Source organism: Anoplolepis gracilipes, chromosome 6, assembly GCF_047496725.1.
Source record: "Anoplolepis gracilipes chromosome 6, ASM4749672v1, whole genome shotgun sequence".
NCBI lineage: Eukaryota > Metazoa > Arthropoda > Insecta > Hymenoptera > Formicidae > Anoplolepis > Anoplolepis gracilipes.
The window spans coordinates 3,729,273-3,756,467 of NC_132975.1; the positions used below are offsets into that span (position 1 = coordinate 3,729,273).

Sequence of the window (27,195 nt, forward strand, 5' to 3'; positions counted from 1 at the left end):
TATATTGACACCTAAATATCTAAAAAATAAAGCAAGATAGAAAGAAATGTTTCAGACAAAAGTTGTTCGGGTTCTAAGGGGGTCATAAGATGGTGCTATTAGTTTGACCTTAAAGAGTCACATGAAGGTCACATGAAGGTCACCTTCAATTTTTTAAATGGAACACCCTATTTTTAATCGCATATTCTTGTAGTTTATCTCGAGAGATTTCCAAAACACTATGATAAAATGTTTTTTCATTAAACCCTTTTCGAGCTATAAGGCTTCAATGTTGTAATATTTTGACATAAAATACAAGATATCTTGTAAAATATTCATTTCTCGATTATCTTACCTTAATACTTTTATGCACAGAATAATAAGATAAATTAATTGGTGTAAAGAAAACACATAGTTATCTTTAAGAAAAAATCTGAATTTGCAACTAGCAGTTACACATTTTTACTTTAACATAATTATGTGTTTTAATTACGTCTTCATGTGACCTTCATGTGACTCTTCAAGGTCAAACTAATGGCACCATCTTATGACCCCCCCTTAGAACCGAACAACTTTTGTCTGAAACATTTCTTTCTATCTTGCTTTATTTTTTAGATATTTAGGTGTCAATATAAATGTCTCACCCTGTATACATAAATACATATATTGAATATTATTGGAACGTGTTGTTATAGCCCGAGATTATAACGAATTATACAAATATTATACAAATAAATATTATATATCGATAAAGCATTAAGACAGCGATTGCGAAATGCTAACGCAATAAGCATTGCGATATCCGCATACCGCAATTAGGCGCATTGACCGCGCGTGCTGCTGACATAGCGAGCCACGCGCGAAACCGGAGACAAAGCCGGAACATCGCGGCGAGCGTTGCGAAAGAATGCTAACTAGGAAGTCCGACCTTTGGACCCGCTGCGCTTGCACTCAGCGCGAGTTGGGCAACCCGACCAAAATTTAGGATGCTCGCCCAACAATATAAAAAACCCACCCGCGCTCGGATGCGCGGGCAGTCAAATAGAGTGTTAGTAATAGCCATAACTGCAACGAGCAGTCATAAAGCGAGTTAACAAGAGTGTTACCAGCGACGAGCAGTCATAAAGAATAATCGAAGTGCGCGAGTGAGACTAGGTGCGAACCGCCAACCCTCACGACGATCGATACGAAAGGCCCATCTCCGCCTACGCCGCAACGCTAGGGAAGGAACCGACCTCGCCCTCATAGAAAATAACACTGCGCTACATCGCTGTAATTGAGTAAATATATTATATTTCGATAACTATTACAAGAATTCTACATTATTGAAAGGAACAAAGCCTTCCGGCGCCCTGAATCCTGTTATCCTCCGCGGATCCTGAACCCAGTGCCGTCACGCGGCACAACAATTGGTGGCAGCGGTGAGATCCGCACACAGCAGCAACAGGAGCCGTCCAGAGGCAATTGAAGTTCTGTAACAATTTTAAGAAAATTAAAACAGGCACGTCGGTCTAATAAATTAAAAGTCGACGAACAAAACCCAAGCAAGACAATAGAAGAGAGCGTGCAAAAGTCGTAAAGTCCGAAAATCGCGCACCATCATACTTCGAGACAGTGAGTAAGTGATCGTGAAATTGGAGCAAGGACGCGAGCCAAGTAGCCCGACCTACAACAACTCCACGGACAACGCATCGCCGCCGGATAGCGACCGCCAGACGTACCAGCCGTCGAACACAAACGCCGAGTCAGCGAAATCCGAGCGGAAGAGTGAGCAACCATGCGAGCGATAGTATTAATATAAGTCAAATTATTGTACTAAATATATAATTCGCGTGAATGTCGGAAGGACGCAACGCGCCGAAACCGATAGCGAATAAGTCGTGGTTACTTAGCGAATCAGCAAAACGAGCGATAAGCTATAGCGAAGTAAGCCCTGCGAGAGTAGCCATCGAAGCGCTTCAAGACATACGCGATAGTGTCCGCCGGAATCTCGAAACACAATACTCAAGCGATAGCGACACCGAGTTACCGAGTAACATAATAACAGAACGCGAATTTCCGTTCACGAGTTTCGACGCGAGTTTCCTCCAAAATAATCTGACTGACCCCACCGACGAACTATACCACGTAACAGGACGAACGAGACCGTATATCAGTCGAACTCCTAGCCAAGTATCACTTAGGCGAAAATTTTCTCTAACATCGTACGAGAGCGATACCTTCGATCTCGAAGAAATTTACCGGCACACAAACGAGATGGCCGAATCACAAACTCCCCGCGCATCTACTTCCGCGAACATAGGCAACGACGCGGTGGAAGCTGAGATCGCACGGATGCGACAAGTAATAAATCCATCGACGATAAATACTATAGTTAGCGACCGAATCACCCGACCACGAGAAGAAACGGCCAATGATTCAACAACCGCAATGCTACAAGAAATGCGCGTAGCGATACAACGTTTAACGGAGCAAGTGATCCAATTACAACAGCGCGATCAAAATATCGGCCGCCGCGAAGAGCTTTCTGAGAGCATATACTACGGACGGACCGATCGCGATATTAGAAACCGCCGTAGCATGGCACCGAATTTCCTCACACTAAAGGAAGCCAGACAAATGATCCCGGAATTCGATGGATCGTCGCGATACAAATTACAAGATTTTTTAAATACCTGTACGTACGCGATACAGAACACCAACCCATCGGACGAGGAATCTGTCATGCAAGCGATCTTATACACGAAATTACGCGGAAGAGCGCGACAAGATTTCGAAACACGCGACATACGTACCTTCGACGAATTTCGAAAACAGCTAGAAGCATGTTACCAAACAAAACAAAGTACGACGCATCTACAAACTGAGTTTAACTCATTAAAGCAAAAGCCGATCGAAACCGCGTACGCATTCGGGCAACGCGTTGATTTAGTGGCTCTCAAATTATACGACTCGATGACCGAGGGAAAGGATCATAACCCCGAGCAAAAACGCACAATCCAACAAACCATTAAAGAACAGGCGCTAATTAATTATCAAATCGGATTGCGCGACGATTTGAAGACCCTCGTACGATCGCAACGCTTCTCAACATTACAAGAAGCGATAAACGGCGCGAGCTCCGAGGAGAAGCTTATCAAGCCGACGGGCGCGCGAGCAAACAGTTATCAGAATAAAACGAAACCCGATTCTAGTTACTCGCGATCGCCTCGAAGTACGAACACGACGTGCTTCAAATGCGAAAAATCTGGACATTTCGGACGAGATTGCCGATCGGGAAGGTACACCCTGCCGAAACCGGAAAAGCTGGACAGGAGTTAACACTATTAATAAATATTGCAAGCACTGCAAAAAATCTGGCCATACGCGCGAAGAATGCTGGAGCCTGAACGGTAAACCAGAGAAACACGGACGAAAACCCATAAGGTCCGACGGAAGAACGCGCGAACGAGGCGCGACCGAACGAAAGGTATCACACACGCGACACTCAGATAACAGCGCAGCGAGCAGCGAAAGCAAGAAAGAGACAGAGGAGGACAGCAAGAAGCCGTCGCGACCTGCCTCACAATATCGCGTTACACATATAAAAAATGCAGCTCGTACATCGCACAAAACGGAGCTATTACTTGTAGACTTGCCAATACACAAAACGAAACGCGGAAACGCAAAAATGTTACACGATTCCGGATCAACGATCTCACTAATAAAACTAAAACATTTACACAATGACACGTTAATATACGATACACAAATAACATTAACGGGCGTCACCGGACACCGTGTGAACACGATCGGAAAAATGCACGCGACAATTAAACTAGGCAAAGAGAAGCTCCGACACACAATTCATGTCGTAAGAGACGATTTCGCTGTCGAGCACGCAAGAATTATAGGCATTGATTTTCTTCGGAAACACCCCGTGACCTGCGACTATAAGAATGAACAGATAAAGATCGGAAGCATGAAACTCAACCGTATAGCAAGGTTATATTAAAGCCACGTAGCGAAACAATAATCAAAGCCGCAACCAAACACAATAGAACGGGTATAGTCAAAGCCCAGGAACCAATAGCAGGAGCATACATAGGGAACTGCATCGTTCAACCGAAAAAATATTCTTGCCCGATTAGCGTAATAAATACGACAGATGAAGAGATAGAATTACTAACACCAGAAGTCGAGCTAGAAAATATAGAGGCCGCCGGAGAAATACTCGTGATAGATCAGAACGCGAGAAAGAAAACAAAGGGCATGACAGAACGACACGTGCAGATCTGACAGACGCTAAGGACACTGCACCTCAATATAGAAGAACGACAGGCACTCACACGGCTATGCGAAGAATACAGCGACATATTTCATTTAGACGGAGAACCACTGACATGCACGACAGCAGTGGAACATGAGATAAGCACGCGAGCCGACACCGCACCCGTAAACAGGAGGCCGTACCGCCTACCCGAAAAACATAAAGCGGAAGTAAATTGGCAAGTGCGAAATATGCTAAAGGATGAAATAATCCGATCAAGCGCGAGCCAATGGAACGCACCATTACTAGTCGTACCGAAAAAGGCCGACGCATCGGGAAAACCAAAGCTCCGAGTAGTTATCGACTTCCGGAAGCTGAACGAAATAACAATAGGCGATTCATTCCCACTGCCCAACATAACGGATATATTGGACCAGATGGGAAACGCCAAATATTTCACCACATTGGATTTAGCATCAGGGTATCATCAAATACCCATGGCAGAAAAAGATAAACTGCATTTTTCACACCCCACGGACATTACGAATTCAATCGGATGCCGTTCGGATTAAGAAATGCACCGGCAACGTTCCAGCGACTGATGAACTCAATCTTAACCGGCCTACAAGGACTCAAATGTCTAGTCTACTTAAACGACATAGTAATATATGGAAGCAGCCTCGAGGAACACATACGAAGACTTCGAGAAGTACTCCAACGCATATGGAAAAATAACTTAAAATTACAACCTGAAAAATGCGAATTCTTGCGGAAGGAAGTAACCATCTAGGCCATATTATTTCCGAAAACGGAATATCGCCTGACCCATCGAAATTAGCGGCGATAAAAGAGTTCCCAACGCTGAAAAAGGTAAAGGACATACAATCCTTCATAGAACTGGCCGGATATTACCGCAGATTCATTGTGGATTTTTTAAAGATCGCTAGACCGCTTACAAAGCTGACGAAAAAATCGGAAAAATTTATGTGGGCCGCCGAACTACAAATCGCATTCGACAGATTAAAGGAAAAATTAACTACCGCACCGGTGCTCAAATTCCCAGATTTCGCGGAAGAATTTAACGTAACTACCGACGCATCAGATTACACGATCGGAGCCGTGCTATCACAGGGGCCGGTAGGCACAGACCGCCCCGTCGCATACGCGAGCCGAGTGTTAAATCGCGCCGAACAGAATTATAATACAACAGAAAAAAAATTACTGACAATAGTATGGGCCGTCAAACATTTCCGACCCTATATATATGGCACGAAATTTAAAATTATTACCGATCATAAGCTATTAATTTGGTTATTCAATGTAAATGATCCCGGATCCCGATTAATCCGATGGAAATTAAAATTAGAAGAATACGAGTACGAAATTATATATACCGCATATCACCCAGAAAGTAACGGCGCATTAGAGAGATCGCACCGAACCTTAGCGGAATATTTGCGACATTACACGCGGACCAGACGGACTGGGATGAATGGATACCGTACGCAATGTTTACGTACAATACCACCCCACACACAGCCACGGGATACACGCCGTTTAAATTAGTTTACGGACACCAAGTCGAAATGCCGACAGCTCTGATGAAACCGCCGAAACCGACGTATAATTACGATTACGCCCAAGAATTAAAAGAACGACTACGGGCAACAAACCGAATAGCGAGAGAAAATATCAAAGACGAAAAAGTAAAATCAAAGAAAAATTACGACAAAAAGACGAAAGAAATAAAATTCCAAATAGGCGACAAAGTACTAATTTTTGACGAGACTCTACGCCGAAAACGATCAAAAAAGCTCGAACCACTATAGACAATGACCTACGTCACCGCGACGAGACGTTTTACACACACAAACAGTTTATCATCCCGATATCTGTAAGTGGCATAACAACCATAGCGCTAGCAATTACGACAATACTCTTAATTAAACTACATAAAAGAAGGAAACAAAACAGACGACCGTCCGTGCGAAAATCCGACGACGATGACCTATCCTACGGATTCCCCGAAACCTATACTTAAGCGTACTCTAAGTACACGATTTTAATGTTAAGAAACAACAATTGTACATTTATACATATATAAAGTGCGCAAATAATGTAAATAAAAGTAAGAAAAGCGTCGTCCCTCCGTTTTGTTTTTATAACGGGGGAGGGATGTTATAGCCCGAGACTATAACGAATTATACAAAATTATACAAATAAATATTATATATCGATAAAGCATTACGACAGCGATTGCGAAATGCTAATACAATAAGCATTGCGATATCCGCATACCGCGATTAGGCGCATTGACCGCGCGTGCCGCTGACATAGCGAGCCACGCGCAAAACTGGAGACAAAGCCGGAACATCGTGGCGAGCGTTGCGAAAGAATGTCAACCAGGAAGTCCGACCTTTGGACCCGCTGCGCTTACACTCAGCGCGAGTTGGGCAACCCGACCAAAATTTAGGACGCTCGCCCAACAGTATAAAAAACCCACTCGCGCTCGGATGCGCGGGCAGTCAAATAGAGTGTTAGTAATAGCCATAACTGCAACGGGCAGTCATAAAGCGAGTTAACAAGAGTGTTACCAGCGACGAGCAGTCATAAAGAATAATCGAAGTGCGCGAGTGAGACTAGATGCGAACCGCCAACCCTCACGACGACCGACACGAAGGGCCCATCTCCGCCTACGCCGCAACGCCAGGGAAGGAACCGACCTCGCCCTCATAGGAAATAACACTGCGCTACACCGCTGTATTTGAGTAAATATATTATATTTCGATAACTATTACAAGGATTCTACATTATTGAAAGGAACAAAGCCTTCCGGCGCCCTGAATCCTGCTATCCTCCGCGGATCCCGAACCCAGTGCCGTCACGCGGCACAACAGTGTATTCATTATTTGTGTCATTATAGTGTAAAGTGTAAATAAAGATAATTATATTCAAAATGTGTAACTGTATTATATTTTTATTAAATAATTAATATAATTCAGTTACACATATTGAATATAGTTATTTTAAATTTACACTTTACACTATAATGAACACAAATAATAAATATATGTTCCAATATTCAATATATTATTTATGTATGTATATTATATGTATTATTTTATTCATTATGATATAACATACAAAATAAAAATAATTATATATTCAATGTGTATGTATTATTACAATTTGGATGTGTTTATTATATAGAAATAAATATAAGTATATGATGTCGTAACCCGAGACACTTACCTGGAAAGGAAAAGTAAATACATAAAATTAAGAAATAAGAAATTAAAATCAAGCAAGCAAAGCAAAGCATTAAAAAAATTAAATAAGAAAATTAAATAAGAATTAAATAGAAAGATTAAGAAAGAAAATAAGACGTGATCAACAAGAAAGCAAATCACAGTCAAGCTGAATAAGCATTACGATACCCGAGCACGGAGCACGTCCCGCGCTCCGACCCGGAAAACCTCATCCTTCCATCCTCGAAATTAAAGCGATATATAAACCGATCGCGAGACCCATCGCGGTCGCTCGTAAGAAAGTCGCTAGTAAGAGAGCCGCGCGTAAATAAGTTATCGACCTATCGACACGGTTCGTCTATACGCGAGTTAACGGTAGCATAAGATAACGTGTAACGGTACGACCGAAATATATTCTTTTACTAAACAAGTACGGAGTGCGTTTATTTGCTGCCTGAGTTTCAACTCTTTGGGCGAATATCCCGGAAGACCCTATCCTCACGGCACGGGCACAATAATAACATTAGATGTACAATGTTATATACACATAATTCTCAAATTAAATATTAATTAAATATTTTGTTTATATGTATTTATTACATACATTTTGCATGACAATTCGTCCCACACATGGCTTTGCATGGCAATAATTTTGGTCAAACGAAAAAATGCAAAGGAATATGCATAAGTGATTTGACATATACATATATAGAACGTCAATGTGTAAATAAAGAAACGTACTATGCCAGTACACGTTAGATTGCCCCTGGCTTTATTAGTACATTATATATAAAATATATAATATAAAATATTTTTTTACAATATTTTATATATAGAATGGGCCCCATCCATCGCCCATTCTCGTAAGACGCAACCATTATATTTTGGTCTTTCCGATTTGCACACCAAGTGTATAAATAAGTATTCTTTCTATGTGAAAGAGGAACACATAAAATATACAAATGCTAATTATTATGGTGCGACAAACATTTATTGTGAAGGGAACAGTGACAGCTTGTTAGCTTCTATTATATTCATAAAATGACATCATGAGATGTCATGAGCACTCTACGCATGAGCGCTCTACGTCATTAGAATATTTATTCTCACAAGGATTTCTCCCTAAAACAATAGATGTAGCGAAAGCAACTGCATAAATTCCGCAACATGTGCTATCTGGTTGTAATTGGACTTTTCCAAATATTATATCGTTTACGTTTATTCTTGGATAACGTTTGTGAATATAATCTTTTTCTATCTGTGCCAATTTTTTGTATGTACAGTTAGGTAAACTGTCATACACATGTAATTTGGAACCATTATAGAAAATACATCGCCAATGGTCAGTACAGTTGCCTCCAATTATCTGTAAACTGTTGTCGCTATCACTGGCTGTTATCAGATCTTGGAACTCTATATACAAAACGCTTTGTGTTTCGAAACAAGAAATTTCTCTAGCAATGCGCAAGAATGTATCTAACGATGAATCGTTCAGCTTGCTTTGTATAGGCAAAACATTTTCTCTGACCAAAGAAAAAGGAGCAATTGTATCATCTAAAACTTTCTTACGTTTTGCTATTTCATCTTTAGTTAGGTCTTTTTTAATTTTTGAATAACTGACCAAGATGCAATCACTATCTTGCTCTGTATCCGAAACAACAGCAATGTTTGTTTCGTCTGTTTGCAAAACGTTCAGTTTTAATCGTTTGTTTTCTTGTTCTATATCTCTCTTATCTATATCATTTTGTTGCACAAATCGCTTGCCTTTCCTTTTAGACACTTTTTCTTGAGCATCTATTATATATTGTGGGTTTCTAATAGGCATATGCCTGTTATGATGGCTATCCAAGATTTCTGGAAGCATACAGTCATAGTAGAAACGTGTTAAGAATGGTAGCATTTTATTTTCCCAAAAATCATTGTCTCTATTGACTACCACAGTTTTTAAGCTTTTGGGAGTCCATAAAGCAAATATGCAATAATTTCGCTGCGTTATGTTCAACTGCCATTGAACTTGATAAAAGAATCGATGATTTTGATTCATTTTATCATTATTTTTTCTGTCAAGTATGCCTTTCAATAAAGGCAATTTTTTTACAGCCTCATCAGCTGTTAAATTCTCTGCTGATAGAGGACATTTAATCTCCACCAGACCATCTTCGTCGATAAGTCCATCGGGAGAAGCACCCAAAAATGGATTTTCATAATCAATGAACAATCCACATGGTTTAATTTTTTTATTTAATTTTGTAGCCAACTCTTTTCTGCAGACTTCCTCCCTATCGCAACCATATTTCATGGCTGCTATATCAATTTGTGGAGGATATAAAATGCTTTTTACAGTCGCTGCACAAGACGTTATTGGTCTCATGCGACATACAGTTCCAAAATTGGATGCTGTTAGCATTTCACGTCTTAATGATTGCCATAGTTCACATTTATTTTGGTCTTTTGTCTCTCGTTCAATTTTTTCCCTATTTTCTGCGTTTTCTGACAACTTTTCTATGTGATTTATTTCAAGTTGTTTGTATACGTCAGATGGAAGATCTGGCTTTTGTGATTGTGGCCCATAATGACGATCTGTTCCTGCCACTTGTTTAAATTTGTTTAACCTGCCATCCTCTTCTCGAGATTTTTTGGTTCTTGCAACCTTTATTTGTCGTCGTTTCTCTAAATTTTCTACAGTCGAAGGGACATCCTTACACATGCTTTTATGTATTTGCGTAAGCACTTGTTGAGTATTATACTGCACACAAACTCCCGCAATTCTAGCATTGTAAGAACCTCGTAGACCAAAATTAAGGCTCTTGCTACCTATTTCTTTGCAGATTATTGAATTAAACGCTTCTGCAGGATTGTTTGTCAAATTTAACAACAAACTGTCGGAATAAGCACTCAAATACTTGACAGCACTTTCAATTTCATATAAACCGTACAATTTTAAATACGGCACATAATTTTGTATTTTCTCACAGTTTTCTTCGCATGTACGGTCACGTTCTTTACATCTTTTATGCTCACCAAAAATATGGCTAGGAATATTTAAAATATCTTTTTGTAATTTTGTAGCTTTGTCATGATGAGGTAATTTTTCCTCTCTTCGTAGAGCGGCTGCCTCTATTACTTTTTTCCGTATTTTTAAAATGTTGTTTTTTACAACATTTCGTAGCTGTACAAAGCCACGTTTTCTGTGCTGTTTTGGCTGAACTGTACCAGCAACAATTTTTAACTTTTTGCACAGGTTGCGAAGCAAATGATTAGTGCATTCTACTTTTTTTACGGTCATCATTTGTTCGCGATACGGTGCGTTATTTAGTATGGCCTGATATACATTGCTGCCATCAGCAATAACTGTTTTATATATCAGTCCATGCATTTCAAGGCTACTTTTAAAGCCTTCTACGATAGCGTCACTTTCCATACTTGTAAAGTTAGCGTTGCGGTCAAAATTCTAATAACCAACAGTCATAATGCATGAATATTTAGAGACTTGTCAAATATATCTCGATATATGACCAAATTCAGTGAGCAGGCATTAATGACGCCGTGTGTATGTCAAATTTTGACAACTAACCTTTTCAGCCATCCTTTCTTGAAGGAAATTCTGCGGCGACAGAGAGGCAAACATTTCTCGTCATATTTTTTTCCCATCTTTCTTCACACACTATCTTTCTTCACACACTTTCTTTACTTCACACACTAAATTACTAAATACACTAAATCACTTTATGACACACTAAACTTATTACTTCACTGTAACTAACAATAAGTTATAACGTCTCACGTTGTTATCGCGAACCGCGTACTGAGTGTAACACTATCTGCGCGAGTCATACACGCAATAGATCGGCGCGTATATCCGATATTAGGTGCATTCAGAAATAACCGCTCAGTGAGCAACTGTTTGTAATTGGTATATACTTTTATATTTTAAAAGTTAAAAAATAAACGTGTATTAAAAAAAATTGTGTAAAAAAGACGAAAACCTGCAATTTTTAATGGGTATAATAAAATTTAACAAAATGTTTGTATACTAGTTTACTTTATTAATCAAATATGTTGAAAATCTAATAATCAAATAAGTCAATGATAAATATATATATATATATATATATATATTATTTATTATTCAATATTATTGTTATATTATTTATTATTTTTTATTATTATATTTATTATATATACAGGGTGTCCCCGAATTGGCGGATCAACTCTCGTGGGTAACAACTGGGAGGTTTCTTCGCGCCGCGCGCTTATACTGGCACGGATTGGCCGATTTTTATTAATTTATATCTCATTAATTATTGTGAATTTAGCAAAATGATATAAGATTTTTTTCTTCAGTTTAACACGCTCTACTACCCACGAGAGTTGATCCGCCAATTCGGGGACACCCTGTATATACACATATACAGGGTCAACCTTCCGTCCGTAAAATGACGTATTCCTGACACAATTTTAAGACAATTTTTCCTTTACCAAAATTTGATTTGAAGCTTAGTTTTTGAGTTATAAGCAAAAATAGTTAGCAAATCACACGTCAAGTATAAAAGGCAGATAGGAACGACGCGGCACACCGCGAGCGCGGGCGCAGCTGACCGTTCGACGAATGATTACCGTCGCATAAGTCGCTAACTATTTTATCTTATAACATAAAATTATGCTTTAAATAAAATTTTGATAATGAAGAAAATGTCTTATAATTACGTCAGGAATAAGTGTTTCTTAAAATAACGTTGGACGCTGCGATCAGCTGATTGCTACACGCGATGTGTCTCTCAGCTGAGCCGGAAAATCAATATATCGATCAGTCTAAAGTCGTTGACGACAATATCGATGACAATCGAAGGAGCGTCGCCGTCGCGGAGGCGGTTATTTCTCTCTCTCTCTTTTTTTCACTCACTCTGTTCCTTCCTTTTACGCACACACTCAGACATACACACATCGCGTGTAGCAATCAGCTGATCACAGCATCCGACGGCCGGCGATTCGGAACAACTTTTGGTCATTAAAGTAATGTTAATTTAAGGAACATGTATTCCTGATGTAATTATAAGACATTTTCTTCTTTACCAAAATTTTATTTAAAGGATAATTTTATGCTATAAGATAAAATAGTTAGCGACTCATGCGGTAATCACCCGTCGGACGGTCAGCTGCGCCCGCGCTCGCGGTGCGCCGCGCCGCTCCTGCCTGCCTTCTATACTCGACGCGTGATTTGCTATTTTTGTTTATAACACAAAAACTACGCTTCAAATCAAATTTTGGTAAAGGAAAAATTGTCTTAGAATTGTGTCAGAAATACGTGATTTTACGGACGGAAGGTTGTTCTGGGATACCCTGTATATATATATATATATATATCCAGATAGCAAAATCTGTTCAAACAGATTTTGTCAACATTTGTTACAATTTTTTGTCAACAGAAAGATTACAGATTGAATACAAGATCTGTTATATCAGGTAATGATAGCAGAATGTCAGCAGAAAAGTTACAAAACCTGTTAACATAATTGATAATAGATTGGTAACAGAAACGGAGCAGGATTTGTACAAAATTATGATAGCAGATTGGTAACAGAAAGAGGGCAAGATATACACAATGCAAATTTGATATCAGTTTGGTTGCAGAAATCGAGCAAGGTCTGTGTCATGCAATTTGACGTCAGATTGGCAGTGAAAACCGTGTAATATTTGTACAAAATTTTTATAGCAAATTGTTGGCAGAAATCAAGCAGGATCTGCGCGATGCTATTTGACGTCAGATTGGCGGCAGAAATCGAGCAGGACCTGCGCGATGCCATTTGACGTCAGATTGGCGGCAGAAATCGAGCAGGACCTGCGCAATGCAATTTGACGTCAGATTGTTGGCAGAAATCGAGCAGGATCTGTGCAATGCCACCTGACGTCAGATTGTAGGCAGAAACTGAACAAGACCTGCTATCATAATTTAAATGGAATAGAGCGGCATTGAAATGCCTCACTATAATTTACATTGCTCGTTTTGCTAACAAAATTAGTTAACTAAATTAGTTAGCAAAACAAGCAAATTATAGTGAGGCATTTCAATGCCGCTCTATTCCATTTAAATTATGACAGCAGGTCCTGTTCGGTTTTTACCCTTTAGTAAACAAAAAGAGTAATGTAAGTGAGGTATACAATATACAATATATGTATATTGATTTTCTAAATAGAAGTTGAAATTCTCTCTATCAAAATATATAGGAATATATGTTACCATAATATCAGAATCACTGAAACCCAATAAATAAATTACGCGATCGTAACAATAATACTTTTAAAAAAATATTATATTAGTATATCAATACCAAATCATACTAAAAATCGCTTTATCAATTATAAATTTTACATTTTCTTAATTATTACAATGAAAAAAAATATAAAAAAAAAATAATTAAAAAAAGGAAGGAAAAAATTATTTACTAAAGCATACCTCAAGGGGAATGCGCACTTTATATTTAAAAGGTTGGACTTTGCCCTAATCCATTTTCTCGGTTAACTCCATAATAAAATGTAAATCTACATGGAAGACTTTTCTCAGTGTAGCTAATGAAGAATTAATAATTTGAAAGCATAACGTATGACAAGCATTACTATACACACACACACACATATATATATATAGGAAAAAGAACTAGTCTCCTATGCTAAAGTAAAAGTATAAGGAGCCAGGAGAGAAAAATCATAAATTCATAAATGACAGTAACAAATTGTGATAATTAAATTATATATAATAATATCTTTCATATAGATGCTATAATAAAAAGTAGAATGTCAATAAGAAATATGATACAACAAGAAAGGAAATTGAAAGAAATCCAAATATAAAGCATAATTAATAAGTGAAAAGAAAATAATTAATGATGACATATAGTAATTACGAGAATGAATATTAATTCTTACTACAGTTAAATTAATAAGCCTCTCTTGTTGTAAAATGAATTATAATATAAGAATATGAAATTATTTTATAAGACAGAGTCTCTCATTCGCATATCAAAAAATCAATAATTGGATGACGCAATAGGCAAAGGCGAGAAAGACTCGATGAAACCGAATATTATTCTTATCTATCGACGCAGAGACTCAACGAAACTAAATATTATAACAACTCGCTTTTAAAATTTACCGCTAGATATCAACTTATAAACTTTGCAATTTTCATCGAACCTATTAAGATTATGAAGAGCTCGCCGCTTCTGACATCTTCGAAGGCGGAGAGTTCCCTCACCAGGATCAAAAATCCATCTCCATCCGGACGAAGTAGCCAATCCGGGAAATCTTGGGTCCGCCGGATGCCTGGAGGGAGATGACCCCGCAGTGGGGACGGACCGCAGGAAGTCAGTCGATTTTTGCGGACGGAGAGAATCGTATTAAACCGTCGCAATAAGAAAGTTGTCTCCGAGTCTTTATTCACTGCGTCCTAAAATCAAATTTTAACTTAGTTTCGTCAGCTACTTTGTGTCGCTTTAACAATACTTTAACAATACTTTACTTTCTCGTCTTCGCGACTCGCCTTATAATTTAGAGCTGCGACTCACTCTACTTTATAATTTAGAATTACTACTTTATTGCTAATTAATTTTCAATTTCTGGTACAGTGCGGTTGTACCTTTTACTTTTAAAATGTAATCAATATCTATAATCATTACTATATTCGCAATCTCTGTAAAATTTTCGAGCTTTCAAAATACATAGTTGTGTTACGTCCTGTCGGCTCCACATTTTTCCTCCCACGAAATGAACAATAATCGTCCGATCGGTCGCAAAAAACGGGTCGCGCAATAAAAAAGAACCGTTATTATCAAATAATGTTTAGACCTACTAAAAAACGATATCTAAACAAATACCGGAAGGGATTAATAACGAAATCCTCTAAACAACGAAACAGACAAACACAGCTGCATAATCTTAAGAAAGAAACAAATAATGCCGCTACGCACTGTCGGCTCCACGTTTTTCCTCCCACGAAAATGAAGCAATAATCGCCCGACTAATCATAAAAAGGATCGCGCGACGAAAAATATTTTAAAACATTGAAAATGATGTCAAAAGAAACGACCGGAAAGGACCGATAGTGAAATCCTCTAAATGAATAAATCGACAAACACAGCTGCATAATCTTAAGAAAGAAACAAATAACGCCGCTACGCAATGTCAGCTCCACGTCTTTACCTCCTATAAAGATAAAGCAATAATTGCCCGACCAGTTATAAGAGGGCCGCGGAACAAAAAAATGTTTTAAACATTGAAATCGATGTTCAAAGAAATGACCGAAAAGGATCGATAGCGAGATTCCCTAAATAAATAAATGGATAAAAACAGCTGCATAATCCCAGGAGATAACCAAATGAAGAATCTCCAAATTTCCTAATAGGCCGTTCAGAGCCCACTAATCAGCAACAATCAAAAATAAGGAGGAGAAGGATCTCACCGAACGATAGCTTTTTACATGTCAAAATCTCAAAAATACTCCCGCCCAAATTGTTAACACGCCCTCAAGATTTAATATAAAAAGGGAAGACTCGCGCATTACGAACATCACAAAATTAAAATCAGTCGATAGTACAGCGTCAGATTCATTCGGCACAGATTTTTCGGTCGTTCACTGACTCAAGCAATTCGTTTTACACAGCGGGAGTTCCGATTACGTCTTAAAACCTATTAGAGTCAGTGCTCAACAACGATCACCCGCCGAGCAAGACCCACAACTGGGGCCACAACTACACCAACAGCTAAAACGCAACCAATCTGCCTAAGTAGTAAGTTTAATTTCCTTCTCTTTTGTTTTTTTTTTACATCGTTTCCTTTCCCCTTTATTCAACCCTGTTCTTTATTTAAAGTGCTTAAAATTGCGCCGACCTGCCGATTCTCGCGAGCAAATCGAGACAATAGATCGGACGACACGACCGTGAGCGAAACAGTTTAGATTCCCCCTTTTCTTCACCGCAGTACCCGCGCTGTTCCACCCCGTTAAATACGCTTTTCCCATCTACCCATAGTTACCCTGAAATAGATTTTCCTTCCCCATCATATTCCCCCGTATCCCTTTTACCTTCGGTTATCAATATATCCGATGACTCACCGCCGTCGTCTCCCCCAACATTTTCCGATTCCTCGTCCGTAATCCTATCGGATAATTCATCGAACCACACGATAGAATTACCCGACTCCTCTTTGGAATACTCTCCAGCAGACTCTGACACCTCTGCGCTTCCCTCCTTAGAATCAAAGCTTGCATCCATGTCCGATTCCGCTCTCCTCAACATTATAGATAGCGTCTTCGAAGACATCGACATCGCGCCGTAACATACATAACACTTTACGCAAATCTTTATTATTATATTTTTTTGTCATAAACTATTGTAACAAATACCAACCAGGATAAAATCTTTAGAATCGCACTCGTTCCCCCTCTTTTCTGGTTGATGACCTCTGTACTTATGTAACACCGCGATCCACATACACGAACACACACACACTTATACAAATAATTTTAAGGCCGATATCAATAAGGTTATATGTATAATGGTAAGGATCAATTGAATAAATGTTAATCTAAAAATTAAATGATCGGTAAACTTATTTAACTCCCTCACTCTCCTCGCGAAAGATCACACTTGGTCTCGTCCCGCGTAAAAGAGATTCGATTCTCTTACAAAAAAGGGACCACCGAGAGAGCGTTCGCATAACAGAGTAATAACGACACCCGTTGTTTATTTGTTTGTTAACCTGCAGCTCGCTCGACCGAGTCACTCGCCGATAAGACTTTTGACTTTTGACTTTCGGAACAGTTCCTGTTACGCCCTTCTTCTGACCCATCCTTTGTACGGGCCTGGACGTAACAGTTGCTTATTTCACGATATTCACAAGTTCATTATTTCAAAATAGTGATCTTTCATCCTCAACCAGTATTTACTATAATTAATTTAATATTGATTTAATATTTAACGTCTGGATCTTCAGCGTTAGTGAGACCCGTGCCTGGGATAGAGCAGAGTGAAGTGCCCCTCGTGTTAGTTCGAGCAGAGCTGAGACTTAGTCGATAAGCTGCTTGATCCAGATTGTCAGCCTATAATGAATAATAATTTCTCAAATTAGAATAAAATTTTGATTATAATTTATAGTAAATGCCTGGTTCCCGTCGCGCCGGTAAACGACATAGACAATTACGTGCCGCTTTACGCCGACAGAGACAGATTTCGAATAGTGATAACGGCCTCAGCCAAGTAGAAAAAGACATAAAAGACAATCCAGTTAGCGTACCAGACAATCAAAGAATTGTCGTAGAACTTTTCGACCAGCTTACTACATCTGACTCAATCGAAGTTCCCATCTCGCGAAGAACCTTCGAATTTATTAGCTGGCCCGGACAGTTGGTTGAAATCAAGCTGTGTCCTGCCTCAACCCCTGCTGGTGACATCCAGTGTACAAGAAGAAATCTCAGGAAAATCAGCAAAGCTAGAAGCATTAATAAAGGTAAGTCATTATTTCAAACACACACACACACATTACATACATTCTTATTATTGATTTATCATATTCAAAATCGAATATCACTCAAACAAAACAATATATATACATGTTGAATTATAGTCAACTGCTTTCACTATATTAAAGTATTTTCAATATCATTTCATAATATTATTTTCAAATATAGAATACGTAAAATTTTGTTATATTATATAAAGAGAATATAATAAATAAAAACATAATAATAGTAATACATTTACAACAAATACATTTATATTACTGCTCATATAATAAACTGTTCCACCCTTAGCTCCTATATATATATATATATATATATATATATATATATATATATATATATATATATATAACTAAAAAAAAAACAAAAAAAATAAAATATATATATATATATTTTATAAAAAAATTAACGGTAATAATAATTTCATATAAGACCTTTAAGATAAATAAAATATTATTCAAATTTTTCTAGGACATATGTATAAGCACTTACAAAATAATAAATTTCATTCTTATCTATAAAATTAATATTAAATCATTAAGTATTGATTTTTTCTAATTACAATAAGGAAATAAACAAATAAAAAATATATATAATAAAAAGAAAAATTCACACTACTTATCTTAATAAATGATAATATGAGTAAATAAGGAGCATCCTTCTTATACTATTCATTTCCCTTTTCCATCGGAGAAGGTGACTTTTTTTTAAATAAATAATATCGCCGGCCTCCAATGAACCATATTCCAGTGTGAATTTATTTATTTTGTATGACACCTTTCCACGTAATATCGAATCTGTAAAGACATATATTTTATTTAGTACATATATACTTAATTATAAGGATAATAGTAATATTAATAATAATTGCTTTATTATAAAATAAAAAATCAATTCAAAACTTTCATGAACCATAAAATTTTCCATACAAATAAAATAATTGATTCCCTCATATTCGTTACTATATCATAGATATAACTTGTCCAAAAACTATAAATTAATTTAATTAACAATTCATATTAAATTAATTAATATGATTAATATGATAATGAGGAAGATTATTAATTAAATTAATTAATAATCTTTCTCAAGAACGATAAATTAACATAGTAATCATCAATATTCATTCTCCTTCTATGTTTATGCTCGATCTAGTAATTTTTCTTTTTTTTCCACTAGACTCAACTACGAACATACCTATTCATACATAAATTTTATATATTTATTATAAAATTTATCATTTTCCTATTAGTTGTAAGCCTTACTAAATAAAATATCAATTTTATTAATCATAAAACATCATAATAAATTTCTAAATAACCATTAGTATAGTTAGCCTACCCTCATATAATTCGTTAGTACGGACGACAATAATTGTTTAAATAACAAAATTAATATTCCATACGAAACCATTAATCACATACCTTACCTCCTTATCCGAAGATCCATAAATAACCGCCGATTTCTTTGTTAAAATAATAAATACTTCCGGCAACATCTTAAGCCATATGTTCCTCCATACGCCATAGATTATATAACTTTATAGATTTACCACTCTTATACCATTTTACATTAATAGGAACCAAATTTGATCTACCAATTGATTACGACCTGAGGAACTAGAAAATAAATATAAGAATCTTATGTATACATATTAACACGTATGTATACTCACATATATATATATATCAATCTATTAAAATTAGCACTCTAAAGAAATTTACATTAAAAATATAAACAATTAATTTTAAATTCTTCTTTAGTCATCAATTTAACCTAAATCCCCAAGGTAAAAATTTCAAATACTCAGATTTCTTTTACCACAATTATAAATAAAGAAAATTAGTGAATTAAAAGTAGTGTCGTCAAAATAGCCAATCTACATATATATATATATATGTAACGGTTACTTTGACAACAGTCGCAGGGACGCATAATAAAAAACTTTTCACCCCTCCAAAAACATAGAAAATAAAGGTGCCAGAACCCCATATTTGGACACCCCTAACAAAAACCCCCGACCAAGATTTTCATCCCCTTTTCCATAAATCATAGTAAAAAATAAGCCTATTTATTTATAAACAAATAATTAATTAATATATTAAGATAATAATTTTAATACATAATTATATAGCTGAGTAATTATTTAAACGCTCCTTATGCATAAAACCTATAAACAATCCATTTATTAATTAACAATAATTTATAAACAATACCTTATCTTTTTCATATAAAATTTAGTCAAGTCATTATAATTAGACTCTTTTATAATTACGAAATATTATTTTTCCAAGTTAATTAACAAAGTTACTTGTAAAATTGAATAACATAAGATCTATCGGGGATACGAGATTAGGAATTGTTCTCATTTATTCTATCCTACTTGTAAATTAATAATTCCCAACCAAAAATTTTTCTTATGATTAATTAACAATAGTATTTTATAATAACAATAAAAAACATAAAAATTTATTGCAAAAATAAATAAATAATTAACAAAATTTCTAATTTGCTCGAAACTTTGAGGATATGCTGTTTAGCCAATTTTACACATTTTAGCCGCCATTTTTAATTTTTTTATTTTTTGACTTAAGGATTCTAAATACCCTTAAATACTCTTATTACTACTAAACTAAGATTTATACAAAATTTCGACTAAATTGAGACAACTTTAGAATTTTACTATTCAACAGATCACAGTTTTGCACCTGCAAAAGTATAATTTAAAACGTCTATTTTATGCAATATTTCCTGACGACCTTATAACCAAAATTTCGTAAACTTACCCCTAATAGGTTCCGAAATACTTCCATTTGTTTATAAGACGTCAGCCATCTTGTTTTTACTGGTCCATCCTAGGATTGTTTTTTTTTAACAAAGTACGCTCACTGCACCACAGTCAGACAATTTATGCCAGCTCCAGCGAGAGCTAAGTAACGTCTCGGTGAAAAATGGGTAGGGATGAGCATGACATAAGAGTTAGTACGAATGCTTACTCTTCACAGCTGATAAAAAAATTAAAAGCTGACGCGAACTGTCGCTCCACCAGCATTCATACAGATAATTCTAATTGAATAGCATAAAAAAATAAAATATACAATATAAAATAGACAAAATAAAAGATAAAAATTAAAATAAGGGGAGAGAGGGAGAGCGCACCGCAGCGGCTTCTGAAAACAAACATCATTATTAACATCTTTAAAATTTTATAAAAATTATAAATACACACACACACACACACAAATCATGCAGAACTTCTTCGTTTACCACTTGCGTGTATTACTGGTGTCAGAGGCAAGTCGCTTTCTTCTCTCTTCTAAAAAGTCTATCCTTCTTTCTCTTTTCATCCGTAGCAGCTTCTCTTTTCGGAGATGCTTCATTTCCGCGACAACAGGATCCTCATATTGTAAAAGTTCTACTTGAGTATCCTCATTGATCACATCACATAAAAAGTCTATATCATCACGAATCTCGAAAAACAGTTTTAGCGATCTCGTATGAGTCTTTGGCAAACCAATTTCACGATTTCGCAAAAACTGCACCACAGAAGTCACAGAGCCACCGAGGGCGTCGGAGCATTCTCTCCACTGCATCTTATCGCGACACTTACACAATAATAGTTTTATTTTTCATGCATTAGTCTTCTTTCGTACAAAACGGACAAAAATTGCACGGTATTAATTGATATAGCGGTCTCAGACATCTACCGCATTCATATAAATCATGGATTTGCTGATAAACTTCACTTTGATGTGTGCGCACCACATCACTCCCAATCTGTGACCTCTCCGGTAATCGCATGAAACACGATATACAGTGTTTAACAGAAATCCCAGGTTTATAATAAAAAGATATAATGCACAGTCGTTTTATTTCATTATATTTACGAACTTGTACACGCACCGGCATAAATGGTGTCCGTTGGTAAATGTGTATGTACGTACGTGTATGACAACCGAAAGCGTCACATACACATGCAGCGCGTACGTACGTGTCACTTGAAGCGCGGCAGAATTCATGCAGCGGAGGAGAAAAAAGTGAGAGGCAATCCGATGTTGCATCCTTAGCGCAAGCCGCACGATCGAGAGAGAAAGCATGACAAGACGTGATGCCGATGAGTAGTGTCTTATAATTCTGTCTCACTTACTCTACGCATGAATGAGCGAAAAAGCTATAGGACACCGCGTTGTCTCTATATGTGTCTCGTTCGCTCTCGCGCTTATGTCATGTTTTCTTTTTTATTCCTTCAAGAAACGTGGCTGAGTCTTGCGGATCGAATACCGGCATTCATAAAATTAATTTAATTATATCATATATTAGAAATTGATCTGTTGTTTAATTTATAATAAGACCCGCCTCGCGAAGCTCTTTGATAATTGACATGATTTCATTGCCATGGGCATTGTTACGTGCTCGATGCGAAGCTTCCAGCAACCGCAAACAATCTACCAATTCGTTGGGATCGTTCCAATGCACGTATTCAATTTTATTCTCACTCAGTGTCATAGTGCGTGATAGGTTTATACCTTATCCAATTTTTCTTTTGATAGGAAATAATGAAGCGATTATATATTTATATTTGTATCCTTTGTTACCTAATACTGGATTACGCACATTGCTATCACGTCTATGCGCGTTTGCCGCCAGTTTTATACTTTTATATTTATGCATATCGTTCTCTGTATATACAGCATCGTCGGGAATTCTCTTGAAAATTAATTCGTAAAGACCCGGCGTCCCCGCATATTTTACTCCATTGATGATTATATTATCATTCTTATCCACTTCAAAATGTTTATCGCCGAGCATCATTCCTTCGTCGGAAAATTTAACATCGTATACGTAATCCATCTCGTTATTTCCATCTTGGCTCAAAATTGCTCCGATATATCTTTATCCAAGCGGACCAAGATGTTCTCGCAACATATTCTGACCCTCGGATGTTTGTAATTGACGTTGAACCGACGTCACAACCGCTTTGGGTGTGGTCTCAAAAATTTCTTCAAAAGAAGGAGACGAGAATATTTGAGGTTGTTGTACAGCTTTTATCGGAGTCGATTGTTTCATTCGCTTTGATTGATTTGGTGTAGAAGTTATCAATGAATCATTTGATCGTTTCCGTCCCCCGTTTGATTTTTTTCATAAGTCAGTGAAATGTTTGATCGTTTCTGCTTTATGCTCTCTTGTTCTTCTCTGGGTATACCAAACGACTCCACTTTCGACGCATCAGATTCCACATCGATGGTATTCTCAACAATTTGTTTTAGAGGTTCAGTGATTGGCTTAAAATGTCTCTCCAAAGCGAAGTCTTCCTCAATTTTACCAGTTTTTAAAGCGTGATATTTTTTACGAATTGATTCGCTCGTTTTTGCAATCTCTCTCACAATCTTTTCACGTTCATTATCATCATTGTTGTTTATCATGGATATTTTGTAGACGTTGTTAGACTGATGTGTCGACAGCCACTAACCTCTCTACGGTATCGCAAATTCATTAAATCCTTTTCTATATCGTCCATTGGTCAGCGAGCTGTCTTTATCAATAACTACGAATCCATACTTGTGCTGCCAGCATTTCTGGCATAATGCGTGAAAATCGTCGTATAACATGTCAGTATTTACATGATCGTTGTACACATGTTTCAGGTTTGTACTATCCTGTTGAAATAAAATCAACAGATTCGCATTGTCGCGTATAAGATGCTTGGGTATCTTGGCATACGTTTGACAAAGATAGAAACAGTCGACGCTCGAGTGTCGACCCATGGCAAAGTACTCTCTTATCGTATCTTGTTTATCGCACGCCACGTCATCAAAGATAAAAATGGAATTCGGAAGCGCCTCGCTTGGAGCAACGATTTCACTATTATTAGAGAATGTGATATAACCAATTTCGTTTATCGTTGTCAATAAATTTTCCAAATATTGATATTTCAGTTGTTGAAGCGATTTTGAGTATACGTACAGGTTCTCAAAGCAAACTCCGTACGGACTTTCAATTAGACTTATCAATACATTAGTCTTACAACAATTCGAAGGACCGCAAATAATACCGCGTATAGTAATTGGTAACATGTTTCTATGCTTGCGTATTTCTTTTTCAAGCATTAGTCTATTATCAAAGTTTATAACTTTGATTATCGTCGCTTGCCGCACAAACCGCATTTTGAGAATGAGTCATGGGAGGACCTATTTATAGATGTGCACTGAATCGAAACCGCTCAGTATTGAAAATGTTTTTTCATCTGTCGGACAGTCATATTCTCGAGCTTACCTCTGAACAATTGCAATATATACCAAAGATTATTTTATTGAGACAGTTTAGCCGCTACGTGGAACGACTGTGGGACAAACTTCCCGAAATATAAAGGCTGATTCTGAAGTACAACGGTATCGTAGATGTTTGCGACATTATAATTTACCGTGGTAGCAAACACATATCGACGGTCCAGCACCATTTATTAAAGATTGCTACGAATGTCAGCGAGAATTATAAGAGGTAGCGGTCTATTGAATCGTGCGATAAACGCGTTTCCTATCAAATTACATATTCCTGTATATCAGTTTTGCGGGAACTCGTTTAAAAGAACGATTGGCTAGAGGCGATCGAAGTATTAATCCATTGGACGCTGCGTGTCGCGAGCACGATATAGCTTACTCGCGAAGCAACGACTTCGGCGAACGACACGTTGCGGATCGTATACTAGCTGTGAAGGCGCGGGAACGTATTTACCGCGAGGGATTCGACTGTTGGTGAAAGAGCGGCTGCTACGGCTGTTTGGACAGCCATGAAGGCAAAAACGAAATTTGGTATGGGAATGAAGATGAAAAAATCACCGAAAAAGAAAAAGATGTTGAAAAAACGAATACTTCCAGTAGCGAAACGTGGTGGTATTTTACCGATTTTACCATTGTTGAGAGTAGTCGGTTCTTTGGCTGGTGGAGCAGCGGGAATCGTAAAGGCTGTAAACAATAGCAAAACCGCGCAACGCCAATTCGAAGAAATGCAACGTCACAATCGTGCTATGGAAGGTCATGGATTTTATCTCGCTCCGTATAAGCGTGAACGACTTGCTCTCAACGACTGCTAAGAAGAAAAACGTTAAAAATGCCTGCGGGTGTAACAACTAACGTATAATTGGAACAACGTGCAAGACGTATGCGCATACCTTTCTTTAGTGGCGTTTTCATGCGCAATAATTTATCGATAAGCGGCGTGCGACGAAACGAGAGCTGCATTGTCAATTTGGACAACGTTGAGGATCCTAGTACTCATTAGGTAGCATACGCAAAGAGGGGAGATAATGTTGTATATTTTGACAGTTTTGGAAATCTTCGACCGCCTGAAGAATTGGTGCAATATTTTGGACAGAATGTAACAAAAATTGAATACAATCATGCGTCTTATCAAAATTATAATCAGAGTATTTGCGGACAATTGTGTTTACAATTTCTTTAAACGATTAAATTTAAAGCCTAACACTTTACTGTCGTGACTCAGTATTCGACATGTCACTGACACTTACGTTGACTGGTAAGAGTAGCGTTCTTGCCGTAAGCTACTTTCCAGCCTTAGATTTGAACGATGATGATTACGAACTTGGTTTAACGGATTTTGAAACTTATCATACGATACCGAATGTGAATTCCTCGAATAATAAATTTTACTTTGACAACGACGACAAGGAAATTACGATTCCCGAAAGATCATACGAATTGCATGGTATAAATGAATATCTAACGCATGCAATTTTACAATACGATTCCCACAACATTGTTAATAATAATGATGAGAAATATCCAATAGTGATTCGCGCTAATCATAATATGTTGAAAAGTGAAATTAAATGCATATACAGGATAAATTTTAATAAGCCCAACAACATAGGATCGTTGTTGGGATTCTCGAATCATGTATTGCAGCCGCGGAAATGGTACGAATCGGATATACTGATAAATATTACTAACGTAAATATTATTCGTATAGAATGCAGTGTGACCGCTGGTGCATATAGCAATAGCAAGCGCGTACACACGATACATGAATTTTCTCCAAGCGTACCACCGGGATATAAGATATCGGAAACGCCCGCGCAAATCATTTATCTACCGATTGTCGTGCATTACTGATTTAACGATACGTGTTGTGGATTAGGAGGGTCGATTTTCGAGGAGAGGAAATTACCGTATGATTTCACCGTACGACGACGTTAAAAATACTATACCCGTGTTGAATGAAACGGAGCACGCAAGAGACAATATCTTTACGAGGGACAATACTTTTGCGAAGAGGCGAGCGGTGTCTGCTGACAATAATCATGTGTCTGGTTATGCTAAAAAGAAACTCAGCGCGTTGAATCGTGAATTTTTAGTCTTTAGGAATTGTCGTACGAAATAATTGAAAGAATGATTGACATTTTGAACATTGGAAGCGATCCGATCTTTGACGACCGTATAGTAAAGATTGAAACTCATACGTACAATCCATACGCAAATACAACACTTGGATATAGCGATGAGATACGGATACCTATACAGCATCAGGATTTGTGCACGTTGCCGTGCGAAAGCTTCCTTTACGTCGAAGGAAAATTGACGATAAGAAAAAAGGATGAACTAATGATATTGGGAAATAATTGTGTTGCAATCATGTTTGATGAACTTCGATATGAACTCAACGGTGTGGAAATTGATCGCAACAGAAACGTTGGAATAACTTGCACGATTAAAAACTACATTTTCCTTACACACGAGAGAAGTAAAATCTTGCACAATGCTGCGTGGAATATAGTTGCAAATAATGATGGCGAAGATTACTTCAATTTTTGCGTGCCGCTCAACATGTTGCTTGGATTTTGCGAAGATTATAAGCGTGTTGTGATTAACGCTGGTCATGAATTGATTCTAATACGTTCACGCAACGACAACAATTGTCTATTTGGAGCTCAGGCTGCTGAAGCTGAGATTGAATTACACAAAATACAATAGCGTATGCCTCACGTAATATTGAACGAAATTAGTAAACTGTCCTTGCTACAAGCGTTGGAGAGCGGTAGATACTTGAACATGAGTTTCCGCTCGTGGGATCTATACGAATTTCCTTTGCTACACAGTACGACCAAGCATTCATGGACTGTGAAAACTGTCTCTCAGCTGGAGAAACCGCGATACGCAATCTTTGCACTACAGACTGATAGAAAAAACGTC

General features: G+C 37.3%; 2 protein-coding genes, 1 long non-coding RNA gene and 1 pseudogene across 5 annotated transcripts; 1 reads left to right on the forward strand and 3 right to left on the reverse strand.

The window, feature by feature from the left end:
* Positions 1–46: 46 nt before the first annotated feature.
* Positions 47–19,505, reverse strand: LOC140666761 (uncharacterized). Of its 3 annotated transcripts, none has more exons than XR_012046838.1 (4): positions 17,764–18,124; positions 16,583–17,569; positions 14,668–14,920; positions 47–1,451 (listed from the first exon to the last, which is right to left on the reverse strand). It is a non-coding gene; the product is annotated as an uncharacterized lncRNA (long non-coding RNA). The 3 variants fall into 3 exon arrangements; XR_012046839.1 differs by lacking the exon at positions 47–1,451 and adding an exon at positions 19,419–19,505 and having other exon boundaries at positions 13,576–14,920; positions 17,764–17,958; XR_012046837.1 differs by lacking the exon at positions 47–1,451 and having other exon boundaries at positions 13,576–14,920; positions 17,764–18,115.
* LOC140666890 (uncharacterized) lies at positions 8,374–11,381 on the reverse strand. Its single transcript, XM_072894446.1, has one exon. It carries the CDS (start codon positions 10,895–10,897, stop codon positions 8,534–8,536), a length of 2,364 nt encoding a protein of 787 aa, XP_072750547.1. The 5' UTR covers positions 10,898–11,381; the 3' UTR covers positions 8,374–8,533.
* Positions 19,506–22,324: 2,819 nt separating the features above from the next.
* On the reverse strand, positions 22,325–23,412 carry LOC140667208 (uncharacterized; annotated as a pseudogene).
* Positions 23,413–26,394: 2,982 nt separating this feature from the next.
* LOC140667209 (uncharacterized) lies at positions 26,395–26,976 on the forward strand. The gene has a single exon (XM_072894953.1). It carries the CDS (start codon positions 26,395–26,397, stop codon positions 26,974–26,976), a length of 582 nt encoding a protein of 193 aa, XP_072751054.1.
* Positions 26,977–27,195: the final 219 nt, after the last annotated feature.

What these genes read in the sequence shown, in the direction of transcription:
- LOC140666890 (XM_072894446.1), bottom strand. Translation starts at nt 10,897, where the DNA reads ATGGAAAGTGACGCTATCGTAGAAGGCTTTAAAAGTAGCCTTGAAATG.
- LOC140667209 (XM_072894953.1), top strand. Translation starts at nt 26,395, where the DNA reads ATGATTGACATTTTGAACATTGGAAGCGATCCGATCTTTGACGACCGT.